A 24,061-nucleotide genomic window follows, 5' to 3' on the forward strand; every position below is an offset into this window, starting at 1 on the left:
ATTTTTGAAAATCTTTATTTTTCAACTTTTTGGTAAAAAGATTATTTTTTTAAGTTTCAAATTTTAAATAAAAATTTTTCATCTTTTTTTTTCTCTTCTTAATATGTTTAGGTTAATAAGCCAAATTAATTTTAAATAAAAAATTAATTTTAAAAAAGTTCATTTTTACATTACTAATATATTTTTTTTAGAATTTTCTACTTAATATAATTTAAAAAAATTCATTTTTACATTACTTATTCAGTTTTAGTATATTAAGTAGAAAATTTATTTTTACATTACTAATGTATGTAAATATGGTGATTTCCTCTTCAGCATATATTGCTTCTTATTTTGATTTTTCAGAATTAAACTCCAGTTTGCCATGTAAATGGAACACAGTAAATGTTGGCCGTTGATTTCTAACCTAATTTTGAATTTTATTTTATTTATTAATTTATTAATTTATTGATTTTATTGATATGATTCAGATTCTTTAATCCTGAATAGTCTAAACACTTTCCCTTTTTTTTAGCTGGATTTTGATAGGGACTTAAAGATTCTTGCAATCCTTACCAATACTGGGGCTGAACAGTGCTGTGACTCTCTATAAATTTGGCATAGGTGATCACCACATTTGTTCTTTATCTACACTGAAATTCAGTTTATTTGAGTAATTTTGTAGTGACAGGTAGCAATGGCAGCTAGGTGAGTTCATGTGCCATGTGGATTGTTTCACAATAAGTTTTTTTTTTATCTTTCACTAAATATGAGGTCTTTGATTTTTAGGTATGATCTTATCAAGTGTATCAATGCTGGTCCAGCGCATAAGGTGTGGAAGCTCAAAGTACGTGTCATTAGACTTTGGACCGTTTCTCAATTTGCAAGATCTGGGATGAAGGCACCTATTGAGATGGTTGCCCTTAATGAAGAGGTAAAATTTTCTCTTTTTATTTCAGATTTATTTTGGTAATGACTGAGCAATAAACCTTATTTTTCTATGACTCTATAAAATTAATGCATTCAGGGAGATACAATTCAATGCACTGTAAAAGACATATTTGTTCCTATCTTCAAGGGCTTACTCGCTGAGGGCAACGTGTATGTGGTCACTAATTTTGGAGTTGCTTTGAATACCATCAAGTTCAAGCCTACTAGACACGAATTTAGGATCCATTTCAAGAGGGACACGATTGTGCGTCCGGTACAAGATTCTTCAGTTCCATTGAACGGATTTAATTTTGTTCCGTTCAAAACAATTCAATCAGAGTCTAAAGAAGATGGTTATTTAGTTGGTAAGTACTTTGTTAGATTAATCTATGATGCATGTGTTGTTTAATTCTTTAAAGTCTAATTTTTTAATCCTATATATTGTTTTGCACCATTTGCTGTCTTTTTTTATCATGAGCATATAATGGACAGATATGGATTCAATTGATGGTTGTTGCTATTCCTCTCAAGTCTCAACTATTGTAGATTCATATAATATTAATCTAAAATTTGTTTCATTGAGATATTATATTAAGGAAGAATTTTTTTATTATTCCCTTCATGTAACAAATATTCCCTTGCTGTAATTTTATATTAAGAAATAATATAATTTCTAACTCAGTTAAATATTGTTTCATTTGAATTTTGTTTAATAAAAATATTTATATAATCTTGTGTATTATCTTTATAATGTCCTATAATTTTGTTTCTTCAGGAACTTCGATTTCTAGGCCCTAACTATTTATTAACAGTTTTTTATATTTTTATTTTTAAGAGAATTTAAGGGATCTGATTTCAACATGAATAAAATGCGTTGATTCCAAAGAGAAAAATTTGGGCATATAGAGTTTTGTTAATCAATAGATTAGTGCCTTTATTTTGTAGATGTGATAGGTCAGCTTGCTTCTAAGGGTAACTTGGTCGAATTCACACGGGACGGGAAGCCGTCAAGTTATATCACCATAGAACTTGATGATCTTGAGTAATGCTTAATATCTTTTTGATACTGGCTTTTGTTTTAAAATCTTATTTTGGAATTTTGTGTCTCTCTTTAATCTACAAGAGTTGCTATTTCTTATAGGGGTAGACAGAAATTAAGGGTAACGTTGTGGCAGTCTTTTACTTTTGAATTGCTCAAATATCTAGAAGAACACCCGTCTCTTACCTATGTGGTTATTCTCCAAATGGGCAAGATGAAATTTTATAGTGGTTTGTTTATTTGTTTATTTTACTGGTATTTGAATGCATGTTTTCTGTCATCATATGCTTATGGTATTTTCTTTGTTTTGTTATGTCTTTTGTAGGGGTCATGGGTGTATCTAACACAAACTACAATTCGAAACTGTTTATCAAAGTTGAGTTTCCAGCTGCCAGGGATTTCTTTGCGAGGTATAGTGTATAGATCAGTATTGTGGTCAGCAGATTATTTATACAATGCTTTTGATTATTAAACTATTGACAAATTTCATAATTTCTGATTTAAAAATGCAAGGGTGAACAAATTGGATCCTGTTGATGGACAAGGCATAATGCCGCTGGTCTGTGGTCAACCTGTTTCAGATGAGGAGAATTTTTTGCGTCTGTCAGTCTACAAAACAATTGCAGAGATAAAGGAGCATAATCAGGTAAAATTCTTTCTTTATTGGTCTTCCTTTTTTTATTGTATTTTTTTATTGTATTAGTTCCAATGTTTGTTGGATCATAATCTCAATTGTTGTGTTGTACCCTCCTATCCATCGATTTTAGGATGCTGTATTTGTTACAGCCGGGACGATTAAAGAAGTTGAGACTAAATTTGGTTGGTGGTACAAAGGATGTAAGAAGTGTCGTCGTGGCTTGAGGGAACTTGATAAAAAAATATTTCTGTCCCAATTGCATTAGAGACTAGGGTTCTATGAGCCAAGGTATGACTCACGATACTTCTTTAAGATTCACACATTATATACTCTTTGTCCTCGAAGATAATGGTGTAATCTATGCATTTGTATTATTTGCTCAGACACTATTAAATTATTATTATTCTAATAGGTATTTTTATAACATTTTTTATGAATTATATATAATAAGGATTATTTTAAACTATTCTCGCTTGTGGGATGGAGACTCTTGGATAATTCCCCTTTCTGAGTTTTCAGATCGAATATGGAATCTTATGTGTTGTTTTTGAGTTTGATGTGAAGTTTCACACTGTTCATTATTCTTATTTTTTTCTTGATTACATGTTGTAAAATTCTACTTGATTAGTAATTTTTTTAATAAAAAGGCACTGCTCATAATTTTTGCTTTTGTTATGGCCAGTCGGTGATAATTGTGTGAATGTGGGGTTGGAGATTTAAATTAACTATTATTGAAATCACATTGCAAAGTTACTTATGTGGCTTGCTATTTTTGTGTTTTTGGATTCTGATTCACAAAGGAAATATAAAAAAATTTATTGGCTACTGGATTATTTAGCTTTGATTTGTTCACGGGGTCACTTTCTTTTAGATTTTTTTAATTCCATTTGATACGTTTTATTCTTTCTTGTGGGATGGAGACTCTTTGGTAAGCCATTAAAAAATTATTTGCATCCAATTCAGTAATAGCATAGTATAGACACTGATTATTGGTAAGATTTATGTAGTGTGTTATTCTTGGACTATATATTTTTTGGTGAATAATAGGTACATCATCCACATAAGGGTGATAGACCACACCGATGCTGCCTCTTTTGTTTTGTTCGATGGAGAAGCTGCAAAGTTTCTTGGAGTTTCTGCTAAGGACCTTAGGCAGTCTTGTGTGACTAAGGTTTGATGTCATATTCATTTTTTTTGTGTTAATAGTCTGGACTATACCTTAATTTTTATTACTTATGAGAGCATGAATGAAGTTTTTTTTCCTAACTGTGAAGGGTGTTGAGAAAAATTCCTGTCCCGAAGAGATTAATAAGCTTAGGGATATTAAGTTCATCTTCAAAGTGCAACTCAAGATGAGAAATCTGAACTCTTATGAACCATATGTGATTCATGTGCTGAGAATGACTAATGAGAATTCTCTGGTTTCTGCCTTCCTGGATAAATACAATCCTGACACTGTAATCCCCTCTGTCTAATAACTTTTTCTTTTGTTTCTGTATTAGAAAAACAGAGCAACCATATTTTGATGATGTCTTTTTATTGAATCAATTGTTTTGTAGGGCCTTTTGTCCCATGAAAATTCTGAACTATTGAGTTTGTCTACTGGTCCATACAACACTTCTAAGGTTTGTGTCAAATGATTTCCAATTTAAATTGTTACAGTGATGTTATTAATTTTTACATAGTAACTAAAATATTATTATTCTTATATTTATTGGTACATGATGGCATATCCCAGACTTGTGAGAGTGAGCCAACTCCATCACCTGCAGTTGATGAGAAACATAATTCTAAGATTCTCAGAGCTAAGAAACATATTGAAGAGATTGGAGAGGAGTCAGTTTCATCCAAATCTAAGAAAGGGAAGTGGGTTGTGGTGGAGGACTAAATCAACACGCCTCTACACAGTTCGATTTAAAATATAGGAGAATAATTTATTTAAACTATTATTTGAATGAACTATGGTTGTTTGAGAGTTATTAGGATCTACAATATATGAGTAGTTTATTTTTCAAAGTTTTTGTGTTGACATTAATTTATCTCTTATAACTTGATACAAGAGTTGTTTCGTATATTTGTTTATTTAATCCAAGATTTTGAGTGTGTTTTCTTTTAATAAATAGTTATTATATTTAGTATTTGAATAATTATATAAAAAAATGAAAGCCCGTTGAAGAAATAAGTGTAATATTGGTGGTGGTGATAATATGTTGGCAATTGCAAGGAGAGTTGAGTGAGATTCAACTATGCACAGCATGTTTGGTCTTGGAATATCTTGAACCTTGCATTGGAATCCCCTCTCTCACATAGATATGATTACTACTTTGAGAACTTGGGAATAAATCATGCATTATTGAAATTATTTGCTCATTCAGCATCATTATTATTATCATTATCATATACTTCTTCAGTTTTAAAATAGGTATGGCTTTTATTTTAATTTAAAATGCATATTTTAATTTTTTAATGAATCTAAAAAGTTAAAATTAAAACAACAATTATTTTAAAATAAACAGAATCTATTCAATGAACAGAAATAAAAACTTTTTTTAATCAATTTTTTCGTTTATCACAATAAGTGTAGAGAATCTGATCAATCACAAGTAGCCTCTTTATAAATTAGAATGAATAGAGAAAACAAAAGAAAATAAAAAGGGAATTAGAATAAATAAAGAAAACAGAAAGGGAATTAGAATAAATAAACAAAACAAAAGAAAACAAGAACACGTTAGCTGGTCTCCCTCCTCTCTTTTGTTACTTTTATAAATTAGAATAGATAAATAAAACAAAAGAAAACAAAAAGGGAATAACACTTACTGCATGCTGGTCTCCCTCCTCTCTTTTGTTACCTTTATTCATTCTTTCATTCAAAGATAACAAGAAGATAAAACCCTAGCTAGCCTCCACCGCCGCCGAACGGAGTGACCGGTTGCCGCCGTCCGTGGCTGTCCGAAGAGTTTCTCTTTGTACTGTCGGTGTTTTTCCAAGTCAGATCCCCTATTTGATGTCTTCTTCATCACTCGGCGCCCATCCTCCGTCGGATTCTTCCTGCTGCTCGCAGTCGTCTTGTCGCCGTCGTCTCGGCGTCATTATCTCGAAGGTCAGTGGCTTTGGTGTGCACCTATTCTTCGATTTTCATTTTATTCTCTGGATCTCTGTTCTAAAATCAACAAATTATTTAATGATTATAGGGTTTTGTTTTGTTGAAATTGTTGAATGATTATTTTATTTTGGGGTTCTGGATCTGTTGTACTGCTGCTGCTTTGTGTTTTTGTGAAATTTGTAGATTATTATTTGATTATTCAGCTCACCGTTGTATGTTTTGTGTTTTAGATTATAGAGAAAAAAAAACCAATAACTTAAAACACTTGCACACAAACATGCCCAGTCCTAACAACAGCTTTCCGATGGATCCTTTCTTGGGTCCTTTCCCTGTTCTCAGAACCTTGGTTGTAACCATGGTAAGTCTCTGAACTAATTCATTAATATATGTAATTTAAAACCTAATCCCAAATTGCATGCGACCCATATATAATTAAATTTATCATACAATTGATCCCTCTTTTAATACTTCTTTTCACGTAATTTTTTTTATTTTGTCTAAATCTTATATATTATTTTTTTATTTGTCTTATGTTGCAATATTTTTTTGGAATCAATAAAAATCAATACCTCAAATTTTAATTAAAGAAAATATGATACTATGTTATAAAGTTATTTTTTCTAATAATTTAAGCTCATAAAAAAGGCATATGTTTTGGATAAAATTATCTTAAATTTGCTACGTATGATACATGGTTTAGAAAACAACAATAAAATGATGAGATTTTTTTCGAAATAAAATAATACAATATCTTTCTTCTGATACATATATTATGTGTATTACTGTACACGTATATATTATTGATTTTTCTGATACATATATTATGGGTATTATTATATACGTATATATATGTTTTTTTTTTCTTAAAGGAAGACATGAATTCAGCTGTTATTTTCATATCTTTTTTTACTCAATTTACTTTTAATTGACAGTATTTATGATATAGAATAAGAGCTGTATTTTCAATTCAAATCTTTTTTTTATTTTTTAAATTATCAAGACAGATTTTTTCTTCTTTTGGATTATGGAAGAAATATGATTTTGGATGCAGTCTAATTTTAAAATGATTTACCCAAAAAATATACCTCTTCTTAGTTGCTATAAAAGCCTAGAAAGTATGGTCTTATACTGTTATCACACATACTTGCTATAATTTATGGCTTGCTCTTATTTTTTTATCTAGAGAAAAAATGGATAGACAATATGATTTGTTAGAGATGATTGCACCGCCAAAAGAGAGCTGGAAGATTCATGTCAGAGTAATCAGACTCTGGTTTTTATCAAAATTCAAAAACCTCAGATCCAGTAGCTCTATTGAAATGGTGTTGATGGATAAGCAGGTACTTCTAATTTATTTATCCACACAATTATTTCTCTGTTTTTATACACATAGTCCCACATTTGTATATTTCTCACTTTCATAATTATTACAATTTCAATCTCAACAGTTTTATGGTTTTGTTGTGACCATTCAATTAAAAACTGAACAAAAATAAAACCCATTGTATATTTCCTTGCAAGAAAAGCAAGAAAATTTTTTATAAAAGAATATTTTACAGTAAAAAAAGATTTAAATTTTAACTCTGTTAAATATTGTTTCATTTAAATTTTGTTTCATAAGAAAATTTATATAATTTTAATTATTATCCTTATAATGTCCTATAACAATTAAATAATGCTTTAAAAATTAATGTGTCTTATTTTGGTTTAAATTCTGCATTAAAGAATTTTATTAAGGAAATATAATTTTATAAGCCAAAATAATTTATCAATATGATTGTATTACATAATATGTTTATATTTAGTGTATTTCATTTGAATTGGCTGATGCGTCATTTTTTGTTATAGGTATAGGACTAAAAAAAATTGTATTATTTAATAAAAATTTTCTTCAATTTGTTATTGGCTCTGTTTTGTTTTATTTAATTATCTATGTTTTTTGGTACATGCTAATGACATTGAAAGTACTTTCTTTTTATTTTGATACAAGTCAAACATGACTCTAATATATAATTAGATAATTATGGGTATTGTTAGCGTATAATATATATATTATTTTAGATGTTTTTTTATTAGAATTTATTGAATACTTTTAGAATACAGATTTTTTGACTATATGATTATATCTGCTATGTCTGTAATTGACTAAAAGAACAAGAAAGTAATTGACTAATTGACCTGTATATCAAACAATAGTCATTGGCGTTCAGCGACCTTACTCCTCAAGTTATTATTATTTGGATGGGGATCAATCATCGTATTTTAAAGAAGATACAATAATTTAAGCTTCTTGGTGGTGTTTTTTTTTTAAATGTTTAACATGGATTCCAAAATATCAGTACACTTAACACTTTTTTTTCTTCCAATTTTATAATTTAGTATTAACTCGAAGGATAGCGATTTTACTAACTTCTAATTAATAGAGTCACTTATTTATTATATGCTATTTTCAACTTATTCTCAATGAAAAATTTTTTATGAAAAATAAAATAATCAAATAAAAATTTTTCGTTATCAATTTTAAGAATGATAAAATTTCAATATTCAATTATATTCTCATATAGCATTATTTTAAGATTCTAATACTGAACTATTAATTTTATTAAAGGTGACTTATGTTTAATTGTCTTGATTTTTAATAAAATTAATTAAATAAATTATATAATTTTGTGAAATTATTCCAATTATATTATTACTTAAATTTTTTTTCTCTCTGTTGATAAAAACTCTCTTCTTTCTCCTGGTAACACACAGTTAGATGATGTGGGAGAGTTGCTGTCGTTGTCTCTACTTTGACAACAGTGACCCTTCACTCTCCCTTCTCCCCCCCTTAAGATCGAGATTTAGAGAAAAATTTTGATTCATGAAGTTGTTTAGAGATCAGAAAAATATTCAGAAATAGGAGTGGTTCACGAAGAAGATGGCACAAGTTTTAAGCAATCATGACATGGGACCCATATATATTAATCATATTCTAGGCCATAACTATTTATTAACAGTATTTTATATTTTTATTTTTAATATATATGAAGCAACTTTATCTTCAATATGATAAAGTCATGTCACAATGAGATCTCCATCTTGCTTGCGACTTACATGTATCAGAAAAATTAATCTTTGCCTTCTATTTTGTTGTATTTTATTTCATGAATTTTTTAGGTAATTTAGTATATGTCCTCATTAAGAGTCAATTTAAATGAAAAGAATTCAATCCAAATATCAAGTCTTTCAATAAGTGTGACTAGCACGCATATATATATATATATATAGAAAAGAACAAAATCTAGGTGCAAAATATAAAACTAACTCTTCCTTTTGTAAAAAATGTACACCAGGGAAAAGAAAAAGATTCAAAAGGTTTCACTGTCGGCCATGAGGAACTATAATGGAAAAGAGAATCATTTAAATTGAGAATGGAGGGATGGATATTTGGCCAATAAAAAGGGAGTTTTGAGAGACTTTTAGCAAACTTTCTAAAATGTTCTAATTAGATATACAGTTAAAATTAAATATTCTAATTATTCTCAATATATAGTTGAATATATGTTTAAAATATAACGATAGTGTATATTAAAGTATTAAATATTTGAATCCATTACGTGTATATTCTTCCTTTGGTTGCATATAAATCTGTTATTAATGTTTAATACTTAATATTCTAGATTTAAATCATATTTTTAATTTATTCAGTTATAAATATTGAAAGAAAATTTTTATATAAATTTTGTTTGTTTATTTAGTTGGAGCTTATTGGTACTGGGTGTAGAAAGTGAATAATAAAATTTTTTTCTTTTTGAAAAAATAGGGAACAACTATGCATGCTTCTGTAGGTGAGGATCTGATATCTGTGTTTGAGTCATTGATATCGGAAGGAACTGTGTATGTTTTTACATACTTTGGAGTTAACAACAACTGTGAGTTGTATTGCACAACATCGCATCAATTTCGGTTATTTTTTCAAGATAGAACTACTGTCTTACCCTCTTTCTGTGATGCAATACCGTTATATGGTATTAAGTTGGTCCCTTTTAGGAAAATTATGGGATACTCTCCTCATCATCCTTTTTTGGTTGGTAAGTGTATAATTTATGGCAAGTACACAAGTTGATTTTTTTTTAATTATGACAAAATATCACTAAAAGGTGTGATTTGGGCACATTTTTCTGTTTGATATTTATTTAAGACGTTGCTGGAGTTATGGCCGGCGTAGAGGGTGAGAGGAAATACATGAACGATGGCAAACTTATTAACATGATGGTCATTTATATTGAGAATGACGGGGCATTTTTTCCAACAATCCTTACTCACCACTTAATATATTTAAATAAATAATCTTTTATTTTCTAAATAATTTGCATTTCTATACAGTTTACAGCTTAATATTGTTGTTCTTGGAGAGATGGTGGACCGGATCAAGGATTTTCTAGCATCGAGCGATCAACAACTGCCAATAGTTATTCTTCAATTTGCAAGAGTAAAAAATGCTGGAGGTACGTGAGTATTTGATTACTATCAAATGATTATATTCTTATTGTAACTATTTCTACTAATTATTGAGATGCAAAATGGGTGGCTCATGAAAGGTTATCAATAGAAGGAAGGTTATGCCATCAATATTTTCATATAGTAAAAACAGTTGAGATACGTAGAGATTTTTTTAAATATCATTGGAAATTCTCTTTTTTGTTTTTAATTTCTAAAATTTAATTGGTTGAAGTGATACAAACTATTATTATATAAAATTGGATAAATGAGGTATCAGCAGTTTTTTTTTCTTCATTGATTGTAAATCCTATGTTGAATTACTCGAGAATTAATTAATCAATATATAATTTTAAACTATATTTCTGTTACTATATAATACTTTTTATTATTTTATATTTGCATTAAATATTTTTTTTATATGTCATTGCTAAAATAAAAAGTTTTAATAATTAATTAGGTTCACGGTAGGTTATAGTTATTTTTTTAAATCTAAGTACACTTTTGGTTACCTTCCATTCGATAATTCTTCTGTCATGTATAATTGTACAACTCATTTAAACAATGATTGTTATATATAGGTACCAATATTGTGCAGAACATTATGTATGGTACTGGACTCTTGATAAATCCAGATATTCCTGAGGCTTTGATGCTTCGAAAAAGGTATTGTAACAATATTGTGAATTATTTATGGTTGTGCATATTGACTGTATTTTTGTGGCATCGTGATTGATAAGTAGTGTGTACTATAGAGAGATCTCGCAGTACCTGTCTGTGGTTTCTGGCAAACCAGCATATCTTGATGAAGATGAAGTTTTATATTCCATTGGGAGGAAGATAATAAAGGAGTTACGTGCTGCTGCGGATGTGAGTGCTTTATATAAAACTACTTTTTTTCGTTTGGTTAATTTTTTTTAAAACTTTCAAAATGTTCCTATATAGGTTGGATTCTATGTTGTTCGGGCCACTGTTCTTGATGTTAAACCCGTTCCAAGTTGGTGGTATAAATCATGTGTTTGCAGCGTGAAGGCAGAAGCTAATGCAGATGAATACTTCTGCGATGGCTGTAATAGGGACGTGAATAATGTGGTTGACAGGTATTACTCTAATTAGATTTATTTGTGCAATCTTTTCATAAAAATGCAATATAGTTAACTAATTGATTATGTTGATTTTTAATGATTTAGCAATATCTGGCTTAATACTAATATTTATTAAAAACAAAAACTGCTTTGGTTGATGGAAATCTGGTTTAGCCACAAAAAAAAAAGCTGGCAAACAAAGATAGAGTGCACAGAAAAAAATTCATGTACCTACAACACTTTTATACCAAAGTCTCCTTTGCTAGACTAAAATCTAGAAAACTGATAAATCTAAAAAAAATTGTGTTTGAGCATCTAAATTATGTTGAATATCATTTTTATGATTTTGTTGTAACTAAAGGGTGATAGGCCAGGTGTTAATTGATGTTTTTGAATTAAAAAAAAAGGTATAAGTTGAATTTGTTGGTTTTTGATGGTACTAGTACAACGAACTTTGTTGTGTTCGATAAGGAGGTTGCAGCACTATTCGGACGAACCTGTACTGAGATGGTGAAAGAGTTGAATGTACGTGAAACCAATTTCGTTGAACACGTTATGATTGTCAATAAGATATGTTTATTTATTTAGAACAATATAAATGTAAAATTTTTGGTGTAGGAAAAGGGGAAAGCAAGCAAAGATCCTACTGGTTTTAATGAGTTTTTCCTTGATAAGGAGTTTCTGTTCAAGGTCGAAGTAGAAACTACTGGATGGTGCGATTCTTATGATGTATCGGTAATACATTCTGATTCTACCAATTTACCGAGGTGGAGGGATACTCAAGGCCCGGTAAAATCTGGTGTACCCCGTGCTGGTCCTATTAACCCTATGCATGTATGATTTCTTCTTTTTTTTTGTTGATTTTTAGACTATGTATATTAAGGCTTAATTTGCCAAATATGAGATGTTGTTTATTTATTTTTTTATTGTTTTTTTATGTAGCCTCGAGGTGAAGATGGATGTTCTGTTTGTGATGAGTCACCTGATCCAATCGTGAAAAATTTGTCTGTTATTAAAAGACCTGTTGTGAGGGTATTCATTTAGTCTTCACTTATATGGCCTCTTTTATATTTTGGAATTTATTTTTTGGTTAAAATCTTAATTATACTTTTTTGTTTTATTTTGTTTGAAGCGTCTGTTGGATGAGTTCAACATATCTGGTGCTCCTTCCATTAAAAAGTAGCTGCTGTGAAACATGTTTTAAAGGTTTGGTGGAGTCTTGGCTATGACTATTGTTTATTGAGAGAATAGATACTATTCAAATTTTAAAATATTTTAAATTAAATAATTGTTGTTTTGTTTTATTTAATTATCTATGTTTTTTAGGACATGCCTCAGCGACTTTACTCCTCAAGTTATTATTATTTGCGTGGGGATCAATAATCGTATTTTAAAGAAGATACAATAATTTAAGCTTCTTGGTGTTGTTTTTTTTTTAATGTTCATCATGGATTCCTAAATATCAGTACACTTAACACTTTTTTTCTTCCAATTTTATAATTTAGTATTAACTCGAAGGATAGCGATTTTACCGACTTCTAAATCTAATTAATAGAGTCACTTATTTATTATATGCTATTTTCAACTTATTCTTAATGAAAAATTTTTTATGAAAATTAAAATAATGAAATAAAAAGATTTCATTATCGATTTTAAGAATAATAAAATTTCAATATTCGATTATATTCTCATGTAGCATTATTTTAAGATTCTAATATTGAACTATTAATTTTATATTAGGTGACTTATGTTTAATTCTCTTGATTTTTAATAAAATTAATTAAATAAATTATATAATTTTGTGAAATTATTCTAATTATATTATTACTTAAAATTTTTTTTTCTCTGTTGATAAAAACTCTCTTCTTTCTCCTGGTAACACACAGTTAGCTGATGTGGGAGGGTTGCTGCAGTTGTCTCTACTTTGACAATAGTGACCTTCCACTCTCCCTCCTCCCCCCTTTAAGATCAAGATTTAGAGAAAAATTTTAATTCATGAAGTTGTTTAGAGATCAGAAAAATATTTAGAAATTGGAGTGGTTCACGAAAAAGATGGCACAAGTTTTAAGCAATCATGACATGGGACCGATATATATTAATCATATTCTAAATTCTTCAACCTAAACTCAAAATCCGCAAATAAAAATTAGTATATGGATTTTTTCGAAATAAAATAATAAGAGTAATAAAAAGTGCTTTTAATTTATTATTAGTTAATCATTGAACGTTAAATTATCAAATAAAAAATATTATTAAATGAGAGTAATTCCTGAATGAGAGTGATTGTTAGGGTGTTGGTGTTGTATGCTGCTGTGACTCATTAAAGTATGTTATATTATATTTATGACTCCGTAAATAGAAACTTTTTATTTCGTTCAAAAAAGAAAACTATTGATTTAAAATAATATAATATCTTTGATTCTTTCCAACAATTTATAACATATACACATTAATATTTTAGCCCAGCCCAAAATACAATAGCTCTATATAAGAACTCTACAATTACATATAATCTTTCATATTCAATATTTGATTATTAGATATTTTTTTGAAGGTGTTACTGTTGCACATTGCACCACATCTTTATGTAAGTTTTATTTATTTTTTTCATTTCAGATAAATTTTTTAAGTGTTGATTAGTCTTCTATTGATTAGTGTTTTCATTTTATTTTGTTCAACTTCTTTACAATTTTATTTTTTTTATTATTCACATGTTATAAACTTATTAGTTTAGTAATTGAAAATAAATAATATTTATATAATTGTTAAATCTTTGAAAAAAATAAGACTATTATACACTCTCTAAAAATATTGTTACTACACAATACACTATGTTTTATGTAAGTTTTATATGTTTTATGTAAGTTTCATATGAAGTTGTTTAGAGATTAGAAAAATATTTAAAAATTGGAGTAGTTCACGAAAAAGATGGCACAAATTTTAAGCAATCATGACATGGACCGATATATATTAATCATATTCTAAATTCTTCAACCTAAACTCAAAATCCGCAAATAAAAATTAGTATATGGATTTTTTCGAAATAAAATAATAAGAGTAATAAAAAGTGCTTTTAATTTATTATTAGTTAATCATTGAACGTTAAATTATCAAATAAAAATATTATTAAATGAGAGTAATTCCTGAATGAGAGTGATTGTTAGGGTGTTGGTGTTGTATGCTGCTGTGACTCATTAAAGTATGTTATATTATATTTATGACTCCGTAAATAGAAACTTTTTATTTCGTTCAAAAAAGAAAACTATTGATTTAAAATAATATAATATCTTTGATTCTTTCCAACAAATTATAACATATACACATTAATATTTTAGCCCAGCCCAAAATACAATAGCTCTATATAAGAACTCTACAATTACATATAATCTTTCATATTCAATATTTGATTATTAGATATTTTTTGAAGGTGTTACTGTTGCACATTGCACCACATCTTTATGTAAGTTTTATTTATTTTTTTCATTTCAGATAAATTTTTTAAATGTTGATTAGTCTTCTATTGATTAGTGTTTTCATTTTATTTTGTTCAACTTCTTTACAATTTTATTTTTTTTACTGTTCACATGTTACAAACTTATTAGCTTAGTAATTGAAAAGAATTAATATAATATAGCTTAATTGTTAAATATTTGAAAAAAATAAGACTATTATACACTCTCTAAAAATATTGTTACTACACAATACACTATGTTTTATGTAAGTTTCATATGTTTTATGTAAGTTTCATTTTATTTTATCAAATAGGTTAAAGTTTGTTAATTTGGATACTAATTTTTATTATTCACTTAATGTAATTATCCAAAAAAATTATTTTATTATTTATAAAATAAATTTAAAAATTACATATTACGGAAAACATGTAGTACCACCTTTTAAAAGTATATTATTATTATTATTATTATTATTATTATTGTTATTATTATTATTATTATTATTGAAGCATACCACAAAGTTGTATTTAATTTTTAATATGTAATCTAATTTTTAAGATTTAAATTTTAAATGACTAAAATTATTCTATGTTGAATATTTTGTCTCTAACTAATTTTTTTGTTATACGTTGATTAAAAAATGTGATTTATTGATCACTTCTAAATTCAAATTTAAAATTTGTCGTGCAGGAGTGTATATTTTTAATTAATTATTTGATAATATATGATATAAAAATTAGTTTGCTTAATATTAAAATGGGTATATATATACCCATTTTAATTAGATTATTAATTTGTGAATTAAAAGTCACTGTTAATATATTTTTACATATTTAAAAATTAAGTTTTTTATTTTTTTAAGTAAAAATTGATACCTCATAAATTAATCAATAAATAATCAGTATTGTAAGTTAATGGATATTTAAAATTTAACTTCAAAATAAGTATTAAAATTTGAAAATTTGTATTTGTAGTTCATTGTTGTGGAAGAAGTACATTGTAGATAAGGGACTTGACAACGATAATGTATCACACTCTAATCACACAATCGAAGGTTGCAAGGTTAAGACGAAAGATAATTTTGGCAAGAAAACGAAAAAGACTTGATGATAATGAGTTTGCTTTCTTTTGTGCTTCTGGTAAGTGTTCTTCTAAAACTTCTTTAATTTCTATTTTTTATGGGAATTACAGTTTAAACTATTATCGTTGTTGAGAATATTAGCGAAGTAGTTTGTACTATACATAATTTTTTAAATATTTTAGTTTAGTATGTACTATACATAATTTTTTAAATATTCTAATTTAGTAATTGAAAAACTGTAAATAACTATTTGTCTTTATAATTTTTTTAAATTCATATTTTATAAGCTACTATACAATCTTCAAATCTTCATATACTATTTAGGTTAATTAATTATTTAATATTATTTAAAATATACTCTATCATAATTTAATATAATATACTATTTATCCTAAATTAATACATAAAACTCTATACTTGGGAAAATATAAAATTTGATGCTTTTGAGTATATCTATTTAACTCGATTTAAATAAATTGAAATTTTAAAATTATATTTAAATTTAAAGTTTTATTTGTTATTTAAATTGAATTGTATTTATTTTTAACTGATGACTGGTTATATTTTGAATAATATGATATGAATACTCATTGATTTAGTTTAATAATTTAAAAAATAATTCAATAAAACTAAACCAATACAAAAAAAAATTTTTAACTACGAAAGTATACTACTAAAGTTATATAAAATCAAATACGAGATTAGTTAATCGAATAATTATTATTTGTGTTTCATTTATTTTTTTTGACTTAACAATGTCGAAGAACAACAATAATACAAATTTTGACGTACATAAAAATGTGCATCATATTACTACAAGTCAAAGAACAGTGTGTCGAGAAACTGGTACCTCATCTAATATTCTCAGTTTACAATTCAGTGAGGATAAAGGTGACATTTTTTCACTGTAATTGACTCATATTTATCTAAATTTAATTTATATCGGTTTAATGACAAAAATTTTCTATATATTTCTCATTACTCATTCATAGAGAAGCAACTATCTATGCATGGTATACACTGTGCCTCGCATGGAATTTTTGGACAGAAAAATACTCCTCCTAATTATGTAAGACCTTCTACATCAGAGATAAGATCTAAATCTTTAACTCTACAGACGGATCCCTCATTGACAAGAACTCCACTGTCCGTGTTAACAAATAGTATGTATAATTATTGATTGCCAAATGATTCATATACCAATATTTAACAAAAAATATACTTCATCGAAAATTATTTATATAACATAGATTTATTACAATTCTAGCATACTCCAGTGTACAAGGACCCACCAATAATCTAACTGAAGTCGTTCCACAAAATCAACTTCCATCACACTCCGGTTCCCACCGATCGTGCCTAACAGAAAGGTAATTTAGAAAAGATAATCATCATTATTATATTCTTTTTTTCCCTATAGTTTCTATGGTTTATTTGAATAAAATTGAACTTTTTTGTAAAGAAGTTCTACTATGATTGGGGTGCAAAAAGGACAATCTTCCTCTGTTGTTACTTCGGTGGCTATTAATTTGGGATAACTTTATGAAGATGTAAATTTATCGACTGTTAAGACGCATCCACCAAGCGCTGACACACACAGTGGCCAATGTGTTGACCCTTTTGTTGATGATGAAGGTAATTTCTCATTATATCAAGAATTTAAGTTTGTAGTTTGCAAGAGATATGAATTATTAGTAATACATCAAAGTGATTATGTTTGCATTTTTATAATTTTTTTACTGTAGTTTTGAATGGTTATGATGATTCAATGTTGGATGTGGATATGGAAGATAATTTTATACCGTCCTCAGAAACCTTAGACGGTATGTAAAATTTTTATCTGTATGTTTATTTGCATCTTTGTGTACATCATGGACTAAATTGTATCGGATGACAACTGAGTAGCTAAAGAGAGTTCATTCGTCAGATGTCTGGGATATAGGAAATCCTATTTATCAATGTCAACACTGTAAAGCATGGATGTGGTCTGGAGAAAGGCTTGCTAAATCCAAACAGTCGCCCCAACCAAAGTTTTCATTATGTTGTATGGAAGGAAAGATTGAGCTTCCTCTACTTTCTGTGCCTCCTGATGAGCTCATTCAGCTTCATACTGGAGGAGATCAAAGAAGTATTCATTTTCTAAAAAATATAAGGACATTTAATTCAATGTTTTGTTTTACATCAATGGCTGGAAAAATTGACCGTGGGGTGAACAATGGGACTGCTCCTCCAATTTTTAAGCTTGGGGGTCAAAACTACCATAGCATTGGTAGCTTACTTCCTCCTGATAGTTTGCGACCAACATTTGCCCAGCTATATATCTATGACACAGAGAATGAGATTGATAATCGAATAGGCACACTTCGGTAATTTTCATGCAACCAGTCAAATTTTTTAGTTATTTTTTATCTGTGAGAGAAAATAACATAAATTTTATTATTTTTTTTTCGCAGTTCCAATGAAGCTATAAATGAGCGGGATAGGAAAATTGTGGCAATATTAAGAAACATGCTAGATAGATATAATAGTTTGGCAAAGAGTTTTCGCTATGCAAGAGATAGGTACCAACAGGAAAATTGCACAAACATAAAGCTTAAGTTGATTAGTAAAAGGACTACAGATGGCAGGACATACAACTTGCCATCTAAATGACTACAGATGACAGGACATACAACTTGCCATCTGCATCTGAAGTGGCTGCATTGATTATTGTCAATGTCGAACAACTTAGCAAAGATAGAGATATTATTATAGAGAGTCAATCTAGAAAGCTCCAGCGGATTGATGTTTTTCATCCATCTTATTTAGCCTTGCAATATCCATTGTTGTTTCCGTATGGGGAGGATGTATTTCGTTTGGGTATTGCAACATCAGATTCTATCTCCGCTAGACCTACAAAGAAAAACAAAACAATCACTTTGCGACAATTCTTTGCTTTTCGACTACAGAAAAGGACGGGTGAATTTCCGTTAATTCTGAGATCAAAGAGATTATTCCAACAGTTTCTGGTAGATGCCTACACAATTACTTCTATTGGATTGAAGGCAGAAGACCGTCCTGATATATTGTGTCGAATTTTCAAGATCAAACTTAATGGTTTGATTGATGACCTAAAAGAAGAAAATATTTTTGGCAAAATTTTGGAATGTAAAGTCTGTGTTTATGCAATACCTTATTAAAATCTTATGTTGTAATGTTTTGCTTATTTATCTTTTTCAATTTTCAGATGTTTACACTATAGAATTTCAAAAGAGAGGATTTTCGCATGCACATATCCTTTTATTCATGAGTAACGAGTTCAAGCCACAAACACCAGATGACATAGACAAACATATAACAGCTGAGATTCCTGATGAAAATGAAAGGCCAAATCTACATAGAGCTGTTCAAAATTACATGGTACATGGTCCATGTGGTCCGTACAACAATAATTCACCTTGCATGAAGAATGGATCCTGTTCAAAGTTCTATCCTAAAGAGTTTAGACAGCGAACACTCATTGATGAGGCCGGATTTCCCAAATATAGGCGTACTGATAACGGTCGAACAGTGAAAAAAAGAGAATGTGTACTAGATAATAAGTTCATTGTTCCGTATAATCCAGAATTGTTGCTCAAGTTCGGGTGCCACATAAATGTGGAATACACATGCCAAACAAGTTCTATTAAGTATCTGTTTAAGTATGTATACAAGGGTAATGACCGCGTAACAGCTACTCTATACAATGCTGGTGATCCGTCAGAAGCCACACAAGTTGTTGACGAAATTAGGAATTACTACGATTGTAGGTATATTTCGGCATGTAAGGCAGTCTGGCGTCTATTTGGATACGAAATCCAAGAGAAAGAACCATTTGTGATTAGACTTCTATTCCATTTGGAGGATGAGCAATCTGTGGTTTATGGTGAAACTTCTAATGTGAATGATATCGTCGAAAAAGCAATATCTCATAAGTCCATGTTTTTGGGATGGATGGCAGCGAACATGTCATATCCTTATGCTCGAAGTCTGACTTATGCTGAGTTTCCAACCAAGTTTGTTTGGAAGGACGATTATTCAAAGTGGTTTCCTAGAAAGAAAGGCTTCGCAATTGGAAGGTTGACTCATGTACCTGCAGGTAATGACGAGTTTACATTCAATTTTGATCTTACTTATTTAAAGATTTAAATTTAAAATCTTAACAGCCTGTACCCCATGTCCATTTTATTCAATTTATCTACACTAGAAAATAAATGTTCAAATAACTTCCAACAGTTATAATTTGTAGATTATATGATTTATTATTTTTCTATATTTTTTAGAAAAATTATTCTTAAGCGGATGTGAAGCTACATAATAATTAAAATAGCGTAGCTTAATCCATTTAATAACTTAAGAGTGGGATTTTAACTAAGTTTTTTGCAGCAAATACCGAAGAATATTACCAACGACTTCTCTTGAATACTCAAAGAGGATGTACAGGTTTTCGAGATATAAGAACAGTTGGAGGAACAATTTAAGCTACGTATAGAGATGCATGCTTCGCCCTTGGACTCTTGCAAGATGACAAAGAATTCATTGATGCAATTAAGGAAGAAAGCTTATGGGCCTCAGGATCATATGTTAGGAGGTCATTTGTCATTCTATTAACACCCAACAATATCTCAAGACCAGAACATGTTTGGGATAGATGTTGGCATGAACTCTCAGATGATATTTTGTATCGACAGAGAGCCGTGATGAACATGAGCGGTGAGTTTCTATTAATTACAACGATAAAAGTTCTTCCTTATTGATCATTTTTAGTTTGATTGAATTTTTATGGTATCGTATAATATGCAGAGTTAACAATGTCAGATGATGAGATTAAGCAGTTGTGCTTAATGGATATAGACAAGATCTTATATTCCTATGGTAAAACCTTGAAAGACTATCCTCCTATGCCTTTAGCAACTGAAGTTGATAATTCTTTGTTAACCGAAAGGGTTATAAGGGAAGAGCTAAACTTTAACAGGAATGATTTAAAGAAAAATGCCTCAGACATGTTAGCCATCGCAACACCTGAGCAGAGATATGCATTCGATAAAATTGTTACAGCTGTGTATTGTGATGAAGGGGGTTTTTTCTTTGTGTATGGTCATGGAGGTACTGGAAAAACATTTCTCTGGAACCTTATGTCTGCTGAGATTCGCTTAAGGGATGATATAGTGTTAAACGTTGCTTCGAGTGGTATTGCATCTTTACTTCTTCCCAATGGAAGAACGGCACACTCAAGGATCAAAATACCGCTGAATATAACTGAGGATTCTATATGTAACATCAAACCTGGTTCCCCTCAAGCAATGTTACTGTTGAAAGCCAAACTTATAATTTGGGATGAGGCCCCAATGGTTAGTAGGTACTGCTACGAAGCGCTTGACAAATGCTTGGGTGACATCATGAGGTGTTCTCCAACATATAGCAAAGATTTGCCCTTTGAAGGAAAAGTGGTTGTACTAGGTGGAGACTTTAGACAAATTCTTCCTGTCATTCCACGAGGATCGAGACAAGATATCGTTCATTCAACCGTGAATTCGTCTTACCTTTGAAAGTTTTGCCAGGTGCTCAAACTAACAAAAAACATGAGACTCTCTGTAGGGACGACTACTTCAGATCAAGACGAGACAGAGCAATTTGGTGAGTGGTTATTGAAAGTTGGTGATGGTCTAATAGGTGACAATATGGATGGTGAATCTGAGATATGTCTTCCAGGAGATATTGTTATTCCTTCTTCGGACCAGGCATTTGATGAGTTAGTTCATTTTTCTTATCCAAATATTCTGGAAAACATGTCCTCAAAGGATTTTTTCAAAGCAAGAACTATACTGGCTCCCACACTAGACATCGTTGAAGAGGTCAACAACCATCTGATGGCTATCATTCCTGGAGGAGAAAAATTATATCTTAGTTCGGATTCCATTTGTATGGATGAAGGGAATATGGAGAGTCAACTAGATCTCTATGGTCCTGAATTACTAAATAGCATAAATTGCTCTGGTTTGCCTCCACATAAATTAATACTCAAGGTTGGTGTTCCGGTGATGTTACTGAGGAATATTGACTAATCCAGTGGTCTTTGTAATGGTACAAGGCTACAAGTTAGGAAACTTGGAAATCATGTCATAGAATGTGAAGTCTTAACGGGTAACAATGTTGGTCATATTGCTTTGATTCCAAGAATGAATATGGTACCAACAAATGAAACCGTCCCAGTTAGATTCCAACGAAGACAGTTTTCCATAATAGTATCGTTTGCCATGACAATTAATAAGTCTCAGGGACAAACTTTATCTCATGTTGGATTGTACTTGCCCAGACCAGTTTTTACACATGGCCAACTATATGTGGCACTTTCAAAAGTTAAGAGTAAGAGAGGTTTAAAAGTTTTACTTATGAATCACGTAGGAATGTCTACAAATTCAACTATCAATGTTGTTTATAGAGAAGTCTTTGAAAAAATAGTATTCTAATGTAAATATTTTAATTTTATTTTAAATTCTGTATCAGTGTATAATTATTTTACTTTAAAATATATAAAATAATTATTACTTCCTTTTTTAAGTTAAACTTTGATTTTGATAATAATTTTATAAATATCTTAAAATAATAATTATTTTGTATTTTTGTTTTAAGTATCGAAGCATATAAATTTTTTTCTTACTTTTATAAATTTTCCCGTGCTGAGCACGGATTTATACACTAGTTGATGGTAAAAAAGAAAATCTAATAAGATGGTATTCGGCAACAAATCACCAATAATTAAGTATTAACATCAGTAGCGAAGTTTCGCTTTGACAATGGGGAGTCATGACCCTCCAAATTTTTAATAGAAACATTAATATTACTTTATTCAAGGAGTGAAATTGGTTCAGTTGGGTAAGTCTTGGACTAAAAACTTAGTTATCCCATATTTAACTCTTACATCGTCTATAATTTCTTTGAGCTCAAATGTAACATATTAGAATGGTCTTTGACAAGAATTTTTTGCCTCCCTCAAAAATTATTCCAAGCTTTGTCATTAATTGACATATTTTATTTAAAATCAGAACGAATGAACAATAATCAAAACATGCTTTTATTATAATAAAAACAAATCAGAACTAATTGAGGATAACAAATCAACAATAATTAAAATATGTTTAATTAAAATTAGAATAAACTAGAATTAAACATGGAGAACAAAGCAACAAATCAACATTATATGTAATTAAAATCAAAACATATCAGAACCAAATAAAGAGAATAAATCAACAATAATCAGAAGTTTAGAACAACAAATTAATCTTATAAATTATAATAACAAGTTCTGAACAAATCCAGCATTATAAATTATAATAACAAAATTCAGACCTTAATCCTATTTTAAAAAGAAAAAAAGTAGTTCAGCAGCATTACCAGAACCAGCGCCGAGAAAAAGAGGAGCGGCTGAGCAGGGGCTTGTGACCTTCCTCCCCAAAAAAGCAACAATGCCGTAATGAAGATGAGCAACACCGAGAAGAAGAGCAGTGCCGAGAAGAAGAGGATAAGCAACAACGAGGAGAAGAGGACCACGAGCATAGCAGTGACCTTTACACTTCGCGACAGCTATTGGTAGCGTCGTGACTAAGGTTCTCCGGCAAGTAGTGCGGCGTAGAAAAACTGTATAGCATGAAAGCAGAGCTGCTGGTTCAGAGAAAGAACACCGTGAAGCCAGTGACGATGGACAGTGGATGTCTGAATGAGCATTCACAAAGAGTCTGAAAATGAGAATTTAAGATTTAGGAGTTTGGGGTCTTTGTGCCCTATTAGAGTGAGAGAGATTGTGTGTGGGGTTGCAACATCATTGAACGACGCAAAAGATGACGACAGAAGAGACCAAGACGAGGCAGAACAAGAGTCTACGCAGGTGCTCCTTTTTCCAAAAGCTCCATTGTTCAGTTATACTGTGGAATGAAAGCGTAGAAAGAGGAGTAAAAGTGACGGAGTTAGTTTTTTTTTTATTATTTACTCTTTTTACATTTAATTATTTTTATTCTTATTTATGTTTAATAATGTAATTAAACTTTTTTATGTTTCAAATTAAGTTTATATTAATATTTAAAATTTTATTATTAGTAAGAATTATATATTAATTTTTTAAAAAATATAAAATAGTATCTACAATTTTTAAAAATTAATTATTTAATCTTTAATTTTTTTTATAAAAATAATTAATGAATACAAATATTATTTAAAATTTTTAATTTTTGAAATAAAATAAAATTATCCTAAAAAAA

The 24,061-nt window shown here is 29.4% G+C and overlaps 4 protein-coding genes across 4 annotated transcripts; all 4 read left to right on the forward strand.

Moving 5' to 3' along the window:
- Nucleotides 1-2,153: 2,153 nt before the first annotated feature.
- LOC107469794 (uncharacterized) lies at nt 2,154-4,473 on the forward strand. The gene is made up of 8 exons (XM_052255632.1): nt 2,154-2,178; nt 2,274-2,358; nt 2,462-2,594; nt 2,851-2,873; nt 3,633-3,756; nt 3,860-4,042; nt 4,145-4,210; nt 4,324-4,473. Exons 1-8 carry the CDS (start codon nt 2,154-2,156, stop codon nt 4,471-4,473), a joined length of 789 nt encoding a protein of 262 aa, XP_052111592.1.
- Nucleotides 4,474-5,477: 1,004 nt separating this feature from the next.
- Nucleotides 5,478-10,068, forward strand: LOC127742950 (uncharacterized). Its single transcript, XM_052255633.1, has 4 exons — nt 5,478-5,685; nt 9,494-9,761; nt 9,872-9,945; nt 10,057-10,068. The coding sequence occupies exons 1-4, from the start codon at nt 5,590-5,592 to the stop codon at nt 10,066-10,068; spliced, it is 450 nt and encodes a 149-aa protein (XP_052111593.1). The 5' UTR covers nt 5,478-5,589.
- Nucleotides 10,059-11,614, forward strand: LOC110276556 (uncharacterized). Its single transcript, XM_021133468.2, has 4 exons — nt 10,059-10,178; nt 10,752-10,836; nt 10,926-11,040; nt 11,116-11,614. Exons 1-4 carry the CDS (start codon nt 10,088-10,090, stop codon nt 11,284-11,286), a joined length of 462 nt encoding a protein of 153 aa, XP_020989127.2. The 5' UTR covers nt 10,059-10,087; the 3' UTR covers nt 11,287-11,614.
- Nucleotides 11,615-21,388: 9,774 nt separating this feature from the next.
- LOC107469782 (uncharacterized) lies at nt 21,389-21,871 on the forward strand. Its single transcript, XM_016089159.1, has one exon. It carries the CDS (start codon nt 21,389-21,391, stop codon nt 21,869-21,871), a length of 483 nt encoding a protein of 160 aa, XP_015944645.1.
- The last annotated feature ends 2,190 nt before the right edge of the window (nt 21,872-24,061 follow it).

The sequence above is a fragment of the Arachis duranensis genome, chromosome 10 (genome assembly GCF_000817695.3).
Source record: "Arachis duranensis cultivar V14167 chromosome 10, aradu.V14167.gnm2.J7QH, whole genome shotgun sequence".
NCBI lineage: Eukaryota > Viridiplantae > Streptophyta > Magnoliopsida > Fabales > Fabaceae > Arachis > Arachis duranensis.